General features: G+C 53.3%; 1 protein-coding gene across 1 annotated transcript; it reads left to right on the top strand.

Moving 5' to 3' along the window:
* The first annotated feature begins 316 nt into the window (after positions 1–316).
* Rbp3 (retinol binding protein 3) lies at positions 317–9646 on the top strand. The gene is made up of 4 exons (XM_090347012.1): positions 317–3364; positions 5709–5899; positions 7671–7813; positions 9324–9646. Exons 1-4 carry the CDS (start codon positions 317–319, stop codon positions 9644–9646), a joined length of 3705 nt encoding a protein of 1234 aa, XP_090203138.1.
* Positions 9647–10184: the final 538 nt, after the last annotated feature.

Raw genomic sequence — 10184 nt, 5'->3', positions numbered from 1 at the left:
GGTAAAACAGTCAAGAACTCAAAATAAGCAACGATTCCCATAATTTTACACAAGGAAGGCTCAACAAGATGGTATCCACCGATCCTTCTAATCGAATCACCCTGGCCCCTTCTTTCCAGTCTGCCCCAGGCTGATGCACTTGAATTAGACAGGATTAACAGCTTACTGGAGCTAGAAGCCTCCTTTCCACTCCCAAGTTGAGCCCTAAACCTTCTGTCTGCCCACTGAGAAGGACGAGGAAGGAAGGCAACCAGCTCACAGAGCACAGCACAAATCTTGTACTCTTCTGTTCAGGGGCCAGTCTCCTGGGGTCCTGATGATGAAAGGATGGCTCGTGATCTTGCCCATGCTACTCTGTGGCCTGGCTGGCCCCACACACCTGTTCCAGCCCAGCCTGGTCCTGGATATGGCCAAAGTCCTCCTAGATAACTACTGCTTCCCAGAGAACCTGATGGGGATGCAGGCAGCCATACAGCAAGCCATGAAGAGTCAGGAGATCCTGGGTATCTCGGACCCGCAGATGCTGGCTCACGTGCTGACAGCTGGTGTCCAGAGCTCTCTGAATGACCCACGCCTGGTTATCTCCTATGAACCCAGCACCCTGGAGGTCCCCCGGCAAACTGCGGCACTCAGCAACTTTAGCCAAGAGGAATTGCTAAAGTGGCTGCAGGACAAGATCCACCATGAGGTCCTAGAGGGTAATGTGGGCTACCTGAGGGTGGATGACCTTCCTGGCCACGAGGTGCTAAGCAAGCTCGGGGATTTCCTGGTGGCCCACGTGTGGAGTCAACTCATGAGCACCTCTGCCCTGGTGCTGGATCTCCGACACTGCACCAGCGGCCATGTCTCCGGAATCCCCTATGTCATTTCCTACCTGCACCCTGAGAACACCGTCTTGCATGTCGATACCATCTACGATCGCCCTTCCAACACCACCACTGAGATCTGGACCTTGCCCAAGGTCCTGGGAGAGAGATACAGCGCGGAGAAGGACGTGGTGGTTCTCACCAGTGGCCGCACAGGAGGTGTGGCCGAGGACCTCGCCTACATCCTCAAGCAGATGCGCAGGGCCATCGTGGTGGGGGAGAGGACAGAGGGGGGGGCCCTGGACCTCCAGAAGCTAAGGATAGGCCAGTCAGACTTCTTCCTCACTGTCCCTGTATCCAGATCTCTGGGCCCCCTGGGCGGAGGAAGCCAGACGTGGGAAGGCAGCGGGGTACTGCCCTGTGTGGGGACACCGGCTGAGCAGGCCCTGGAGAAGGCTCTGGCCATGCTCACCCTGCGTCGTGCCCTGCCCGGGGTCCTCCAGCGCCTGCAGGAGGCCCTGCAGGACTATTACACCCTTGTGGACCGCGTGCCCGCCCTGGTGCATAACCTGGCTGGCATGGATTACTCGGCAGTGGTGTCTGAGGAGGATCTGGTCACCAAGCTCAATGCCCGCTTGCAAGATGTGTCTGAAGACCCTCGTCTCCTGGTGCGAGCCATTGGGCCCAGAGACACCTCTTCAGGGCCAGAGGCTGGAACTGAAGAGCCCCCCGTGACAGGCCCCGAAGTGCCCCACGATGAGGCTGCCCGGAGAGCCCTGGTCGGCTCTGTGTTCCAGGTGTCTGTGCTGCCAGGCAACGTGGGCTACCTGCGTTTTGACAAGTTCGCGGACACCTCGGTGCTGGACGCACTGGCCCCTTATGTGCTGCGCCAGGTGTGGGGTCCCCTGCAGGACACAGAGCACCTCATCATGGACCTGCGTCACAACCCGGGTGGCCCCTCCTCGGCCGTGCCCCTGCTGCTGTCCTATTTCCAGGGCCCCGAGGACGGCCCTGTGCACCTGTTCACCACCTATGACCGTCGGACCAACGTCACGCAGGAGCATTTCAGCCAGCAGGAGCTCCTGGGCCCTCGCTATGGCAACCAGCGTGGCGTGTACCTCCTCACCAGCCACCGCACGGCCACGGCCGCTGAGGAGTTCGCCTTTCTCATGCAGTCGCTGGGCTGGGCCACCCTGGTGGGGGAGATCACGGCGGGCAGCCTGCTCCACACGTGCGTGGTGCCTCTGCTGGACACCCCCGAGGGCCGCCTGGTACTCACTGTGCCAGTGCTCACCTTCATCGACAACCACGGGGAGGGCTGGCTGGGCGGAGGCGTGGTGCCCGATGCCATCGTGCTGGCCGAGGAGGCCCTGGACAGAGCCCGGGAAGTGTTAGATTTTCACCGCAGCCTTGGGGAGTTGGTGGAGGGCACCGGACGCCTGCTGGAAGCCCATTATGCCCGGCCAGAAGTAGTGGGTCAAACCAGTGCCCTGCTGCGGGCTAAACTGACCCGCGGAGCTTACCGCACGGCGGTGGACTTGGAATCCCTGGCATCACAGCTCACGGCTGACCTACAGGAGGTCTCCGAGGACCACCGCCTGCTGGTCTTCCACAGCCCCGGGGAACTGGTGGCAGAGGAGGTGGCCCTGCCACCGCCGGCCATCCCCTCCCCAGAGGAGCTCTCCTACCTCATCGAGGCTCTGTTCAAGACCGAGGTGCTGCCAGGCCAGCTTGGCTACCTGCGTTTCGACGCCATGGCTGAACTGGAGACGGTGAAGGCCATCGGGCCACAGCTGGTAAAGCTGGTGTGGCAGAAGCTGGTAGACACGGCAGCGCTGGTGGTCGATCTGCGTTACAATCCGGGCAGCTACTCTGCAGCGGTGCCCCTGCTCTGTTCCTACTTCTTCGAGGCACAGCCCCCTCGGCACCTCTACTCCATCTTTGACAGGGCCACCTCGAGAGTCACAAAAGTGTGGACGCTGCCCCAGGCCACCGGCCAGCGCTATGGACCCCACAAGGACCTGTATATCCTGCTGAGCCACACCAGTGGCTCGGCAGCAGAGGCATTCGCACACACCATGCAGGACCTGCAGAGAGCCACGGTCATTGGGGAGCCCACGGCTGGAGGTGCACTCTCTGTGGGCATCTACCAGGTGGGCAACAGCCCCTTGTACGCCTCGATGCCCACGCAGATGGCCCTCAGTGCCACCACAGGGGAGGCCTGGGACCTGGCTGGTGTGGAGCCTGACATCACGGTACCCCTGAGCGAGGCTCTCTCCACAGCCCAGGACATAGTGGCCCTACGTGCCAAGGTGCCCACAGTACTACAGACAGCTGGGAAGCTGGTGGCTGATAATTATGCATCTCCAGAGCTGGGCGCCAAGATGGCTGCCAAACTGAGCCGTCTGCAGAGTCGCTATGCAAGGGTGACCTCAGAAGGGGCCCTGGCTGAGATGCTGGGAGCCGACTTGCAGATGCTGTCCGGGGATCCACACCTGAAGACAGCGCACATCCCCGAGGATGCCAAGGACCGCATTCCTGGGATTGTACCCATGCAGGTGAGCTGCAAGAGATGCTAGACATCTCCCGTCCTGCAAGTGAAGTGTACCTAGTGCAAGACCATGGCTTCCAGGCTTGCCCGTGTCATTTGCCAGTCACTTCCTTGGCCTGTTTGTCACTGTGTACTAGCTACTCTCTGTGCTCAGGTTCTGAACACCTCTGTAGAGCATTTGTGCTCAAGAGAACCCTGTGTGAACCGCTAGGGTGAAGGACTTGCCAGCTTGGGCTCCAATGCAAGAGTTTGTGAGTTGTTCCAGCATCCATAGCAGCAAAGAGGGGAATCAGTAAGTCTCCCGAGAATCTAAGCTGTGATTTCCTTCACTGCAAAGGGGGGATTTGGGTTCATACTCACCCGGCATGCTTCAAGGGTTTGCATGAGTCGGGGCAGAGCTGGAAAGTAAAGGCAGGGGCAGAGGGGGAAAATCTCCGATCTCATAGCCTCAGAACTAAAATACAGAGCTAGACACAGGCCTTTCCTGATTAGGATCCCACCCCCTTCTTCCCACAATGCACAGCATGTGTCCCGAGCCCACTGCCCACCCCCTTCCTCCCACAATGCAAAGTGGCACTGAGGTGGGTATAGGCCTCATGCAAGGATGAGAATTTCAAAAAGAGGTCGCTTGCTATAGTCAAAATAACATAGAGTGTGTCTGCTCTGGGTGGTGAGGGAAAGTTCTCAGGACCAGAGGTCAAGGGAGCCACAAGATTCACCAGGGGCCCCACATTTGGTAAGCACTGTCAAAGCAAAACTGTTGACATGGCTCCACATCATTTTATCATGGGTAATGCTGTGTGTGTGTGTGTGTGTGTGTGTGTGTGTGTGTGTGTGTGTGTGTGTGTGTGCGCGTGCACACGCCCGCGTGTGTGTCTTTGCACAGTGGGTGAACAGGGCAGGACAACCCTGGCTTCCTTGAAAGGAGACCTGTGAGCCTTGACAGCTCACGGCTGACTGGGGAGGTACTCACTGAGCAGGAAGCCAGATGAGAGGGGGGGGAGAGGCAGACATCAGGATGTGTAACTGGGCTACTCTGCTAAAGAGAGTGGGGTGAACTCACCAGGAACTTCATAGGTGTGACATGTCCTGGAGCTGTCCCTCTGCCAGTAAAAGAAACCCAGCAGTGCCCAGTGACCCCTGGAGACATAGATCTTGTGTGAGGAAATAGCCCCGAGCAGAGTGTGGGCAGGTACGGCTTTTGCAAGGTGCACTGCCAGTGAGGTGGACAGTCTGCTGCTGTCAGGGCTGGGGTCAGAGTCTCCACTCATGCAGGAAGGGGGCCCCCACTTTCCACATTTCCTGCTTGCTTGTTCCTTTCCATCACAGCTTGTATTGGTCTGCCTCCCTTAATGGCATGTGATCTCAGGCAAATTACTTAATCTCTCTGTGCTTCAGGGTCCTCATGGAAAGAGTGGAATAATGGCATCATTTACAGGAGGTGATTGTGAGTGTGATAACTAAGAGCTGCAAAGTATCTAGCCCAGCCAAGCACTGGTGGCTCACACCTGTAATCCTAGCTACTCAGGAGGTTGAGATCTGAGGATGGTGGTTCAAAGCCAGCCCAGGCACTAAAGTTCATGAGACTCTTATCTCCAATTAACCACCAGAAAACCGGAAGTGGCACTGTGGCTGAAGGGGTAGGGCAGTAGACTTGAGCTGAACAGCTGACAGCGCTCAGGCCCAGAGTTCACGCCCATGCCAAAAAATAAATAAATAACTGTCAAGCCTAGGTAACTTTGCCTTCCTTTTCCTGTCCCAGTGTTGGAGAGGAAGATGAGCCCAGGGGCATTGGAAAGTGTTTAATGAGATTGGTGAAACCAGACAGAAGACTATATAGAAAACGTTATGCTATGGACACCAGGATATGGGGTCGGCAGCTCTGAGCACCCTGGGCCAGGAGATGCTGATGGACTCAGGTTTGCCACCTGTGTGGTCCATAAGATATGTCATTGGAAAAGTCCCTGGCCTATTAACGTTCCTTTCCTGCCATCCCTTTTGTGTTTCTCAGGATGTAAAGGGAACCCAGGCTGGGTACCAGTAGCTCATGCCTATAATCCTTCGTATTCAAAAGGCTAAGATCTGAGCATCACAATTTGAAGCCAACCTGGGTAAGAAAGCTCTTGAGACTCATGTCTCCAATGAATCACCAAGAAGCCAGGCATAGAGGTATGGCTCAAGTGATACAGGGTTAGTCTTAAGTGAAAAAGCTAAGGGACCATGAGTGCCTAGGCCCTGAGTTCAAGCCCTAGTAGCAGCACATACATATACAAAAGATGGATCCATGGCTTCCCCTTCTGGGTTCTGCGATCGGCTCTCCTGACGCTGAATTGGGCCTCTCATTCCTCCAGATTCCCTCCCCGGAAGTCTTTGAAGACCTGATCAAATTCTCTTTCCACACTAATGTGCTGGAGGACAACATTGGCTACCTGAGATTTGACATGTTTGGGGACTGCGAGCTGCTCACCCAGGTCTCGGAGCTGCTGGTGGAGCACATTTGGAAGAAGATCGTGCACACGGACGCCCTTATCATCGACATGAGGTCAGTGGGCCTGGGAAATGGTTCCAGCCAGAAGGGTGGCCCTCAGCAGGGAAGAAAAAGTACCCTGAGTACCAAGTACCAAGAACCTGAGCGGGACCGGGACACCTGCATACCAGGGCTCCTGACAGCAGACCATGAGTTCAGAGCTAATTGTCCAATAGGGCCCCAACACTGGTATTTTGTTTAAGCTCCTCTGACATGTATTCCTGGTTCTGGCCACAGCAATCAGATGGAAGGGAAAAATATTAAAAATGCTGATACCTAGGCCCCACCCAGCCCCTTAGATCAGCAACTCCAGGGGCAGAATTAGTATAGTTGACAGGCATCCCATGTGATTCCAATGACCAGCTCCTACACAATCAACCCATCACAGCCTTCTTTGGGACAGTTGAGAGACCAGGGATCCAGAGGGAAGTTGAACACAAATCACTTTGGCTGCTAAAAGAAATCCTCTTTGCAGCCTCACACAGTCACCAGGAAGACATCTTCAGCTAGCAGTGTCCCTTAGTTTCCATGAAAACATATGTACTATGCCAAGCTCTCCAGGTTTCCGACACCCCCACCCACCCACGTAAAGGAGCCCACGGGCTCAAGCCTCTTATGACTTCCAGGTCTATCTTGGATGTATGCTGGACCTTCCAGGGCTTCCAGGGCTTTGGGGAGGACCAGGCTGCTCCTCTCTGATGGAGACCCTTCCCTGGACTGGGAGCATGCAGAGCAGGTGGATGGCTCAGTCACCACGAGGTGGCGCTTAGGTCTGCGAGGCTGGTTCTTTCCCCTGGAAGGTGAATCATTTCCCACTAGTTTAATGTGTGCCCAGAAACATGTTGGGGGCAGGGGTGAGTTCTGTAGCTCTCTGACTACTCTTTGTACCTCAAACACTTCAGGGAACATTTAAGCCATTCGTATGTGAAGCTCTTTTCTGATTAAATACTAGGTACTGGTACTGAGGCTTGAACTCAGGGCCTGGGCACTGTACGCTTAGCTTTTTTTTTTAACTCAAGGTTAGTGAGCTCTACCACTTGAGCCATAGTCCTACTTCCAGCTCTTTGGTGGTTAATCTGAGATAACTGTCCCAAGGACTTATCTATAAAGGCTGGCTTTGAACCATGATCCTCAGATCTCAGCCTCTTGAGTAGCTGGGATTACAGGTGGGAGCCATCAGTACGTGGCTATCACCCATGTTTTTGAAAGACAATCAGGCCATTTGGTGTCAGCTGCTCACTCTCGTAGTCCTAACTACTCAGGAGGCTGAGATCTGAGGATCACAGTTCAAAGCCAGCTTGGACAGGGAAGTCCATGAGACTCTTTGCTCCAATTAACTACCCAAAACCTAGAAAGTAGAATTGTAGCTCAAGTGTTAGAGCACTAGCCTCGAGCACAAAAGCTCATGGACAGAATCCAGGCCCTGAGTTCAAGCCCCAGGACCAGCACACGTGCGTGCACGCGCACACACACACACACACACACACACACACACACACACAGTATTAACATGTGTGATCAGAGGAAAGGACTCAATATCCAGTAGTTTCTCCAGGCATTTGACCACCAAGTCTCTTGGTCTCAAGGGATTAGCACTCCAGGAATCATTCCGGGCTGGGCCCCGTTCTATGAAATCATGACATGGGAGGAAGAGAGTACACTCGGGCTGTCTAGAATGTAAACTCTCCATGGAGCGAGGATTCTTCCTGCAGAGGGCTATTGCAGAGGGGTTTTGAAGGTCCCCTGTGAGCTCCTCTCTACCATAGACCCCGTTCCCTTTTCCCAGGTTTAACATCGGCGGCCCTACCTCCTCCATCCCTGCCCTGTGCTCCTACTTCTTTGATGAAGGCCCTCGAATTTTGCTGGACAGGATCTACAGCCGGCCCAACGACTCTGTCAGTGAACTCTGGACCCATACCCAGCTCGCAGGTACATGAGAACTTTCCCTTTCTGTTGTCATTTTAGATGCTTGTGGAAAATTGGAGAAAGACAGCTTGAGATTATATCAAAAGAAGAGTGACCAAAAGAACATAAATCTCCTATCCTGGACCATGCATTGGGTATAATGACATTTCCTCTCTGCCCACTGTCTGTGGTACTTTTTCTGGAGGTGAAAAAGAATCGCAGTTGATTGGATTGTACATCTTGTCTAGGGTCCTCCGCTCCTAAGTGGAAGAGCCAATACCTAAATGTTACCCTCTAACGCCAGTGTGTCCACCCACCACGGGCACTGTAACTGCAGAAATAGAAGCATCAGAAGTGTCAGAAGAAACAGAGGCAGCCCCTCTGAGCTTTATAATCCCAGAATTCTCAAAACCCCCTCCTGGATAACCACTCCAGTCCTCTAGCTAGCTCAGTAGGCAATACCAGTGATGCCCAGATCTGACCACAACATGGCAGTAGAGAGGCCAACAGGGGTCTCTGATCTGAGGACTGCTGCTTTGATTGCTGTACTTTCTCCTTATGCTGTACTTTATGGTAGCTTCAATAATACTGCAAGATACAGGCAAAAATCAGAGCCAGTGAATTCCACATTAAAACCAGAATTTATGGTCAGAAACTGAAATTAACTCGAATTAAAGGTGGAATTTTGAGATCCATGATGCGTGCCCAGAGCTATCTTGTGCCCAGTAGATCTGGAAGATCTACAAAAGAAAGTAAGAAAAATACTTCATTAATGTTTTTCATTTGGTTCCATTAGGAAGAAATGCATTGAATATTTTGGTTAAATAATATAAAATCACAATGAACTTAATTTGTTTTCTTTTTGTGCCTGCCTTGAAACCAGAGCCTGAGCACTGTTCCTTAACTTTTTCACTCAAGGCTAGCTCTCTACGACTCGAGCCACAGCTTTACTTCCAGCTTCTTGGTGGTTACATGAAGATAAGAGTTTCATGGACTTTTCTGCTCAGGCTGGTTTTGAGCAACAATCCTCAAATCTCAGCTTCCTGAGTAGCTAGGATTAACTGGCATCTGGCTAATCTGTTTTCTTTGTACCACCAAGAACCTTCAAATGGCATTGACAGCTATTAGATCGTGCTGTCCTGGAGATTAGGGCTGCTGATATTAATCTCAAATTTTGCTACTCGGAGGGTCCAAATCCAAAGAAGAATTAATAGGTCAGATCCAGCAGTCCCGTTACTTAAGAAGATGAAATACATGTTGGTCCTTAAGAAAAGTCAAGACTTTCTCTTCTTTCCTTCCTTTAATGATGAAAGAAGTTTCCTGGCTGGGGGCGGGGGGGGGGGGGGCTCAAACACCAAATGCCTGTTATTCAGAACTCACTTCCATTTCCATTTCACAGAGGGCTCAGAGAGAAACCAGGGGCCCACCTGTGGACACAGGCACTCAGGACTCCTCCACCCCACTCCCCTCACCCCTTACCAAGGCCAGCGCAGAGACTTCAGGCCCCATGCTAAAGGGTGTCTCTGCCTTCCAGGTGAACGCTATGGCTCCAAGAAGAGCGTTGTCATTCTGACCAGTGGCATGACAGCTGGAGCGGCCGAAGAGTTCACATACATCATGAAGAGGCTGGGTCGGGCCCTGGTCATTGGGGAGGTGACCAGTGGAGGCTGCCAGCCGCCACAGACCTACCACGTGGACGACACCCACCTGTACATCACCATCCCCACGGCCCGCTCGGTGGGAGCTGCAGATGGCAGCTCTTGGGAAGGAGTGGGTGTCACCCCCCATGTGCTTCTACCCGCGGAAGTGGCCCTGGCCAAAGCTAAGGAGACTCTCCAGCAAGCCCTGCGAGGATGAGGTCTGTGGGGGTATGAACAGGCCTGGGGTACCAAGCTACACCAGAACCATCCCCCCTGAGACTCCAGATGCAGCACAGAGATCTGCTCACCTGCAGTAAGGCTGAGCACTTGAGGGCACCCTTGGAATTCATTCCCTCATTTCCCTGGCCCCCTTGGCCTGGACCCTCACAGACAGGAGCCCACTCCACCCCTTAAAAACACTCTACCTATGTTGTTATTTGTGGGAGGTAAAATCCAGCCCCACCCTCATTTGTCCTTAGATTTCCACCAACAGCAGCTTGTGATAGAATGATAAGAGAACAAAACAACCCCATGGGCAATTTCTAGTAGGTACTTCTACAGAAAGCATTCGAAGCAGGTGATTCATTTTAATAGTACATTCTTAATGGCACCCCAAGGTGCTCCTTGGTTTACAATGGAGTTACGTTCCTATAAACTCATCCTGACTAAACAGTACTGTGAAGTCAAACTAAGCCAGAGGCTCACATCTATAATCCTAACCACTCAGGAAACTGAGATGTGAGGATCATGATTGG

Source organism: Megascapheus bottae, chromosome 15, assembly GCF_031878675.1.
Source record: "Megascapheus bottae isolate mThoBot1 chromosome 15, mThoBot2.hap1, whole genome shotgun sequence".
Classification (NCBI taxonomy): Eukaryota; Metazoa; Chordata; class Mammalia; order Rodentia; family Geomyidae; genus Megascapheus; species Megascapheus bottae.
The sequence above is the reverse complement of the archived record's forward strand: the minus strand, read 5'-3'. Positions and strand labels throughout refer to the sequence as shown.

Bases quoted from the DNA above. Each gene is read 5' to 3' on its own strand.
- Rbp3 (XM_090347012.1), top strand. From the start codon at position 317: ATGATGAAAGGATGGCTCGTGATCTTGCCCATGCTACTCTGTGGCCTG. The intron at 3,365-5,708 runs GTGAGCTGCAAG...TCATTCCTCCAG, and splicing joins CTGGGATTGTACCCATGCAG to ATTCCCTCCCCGGAAGTCTT. The intron at 7,814-9,323 runs GTACATGAGAAC...TCTGCCTTCCAG, and splicing joins GACCCATACCCAGCTCGCAG to GTGAACGCTATGGCTCCAAG.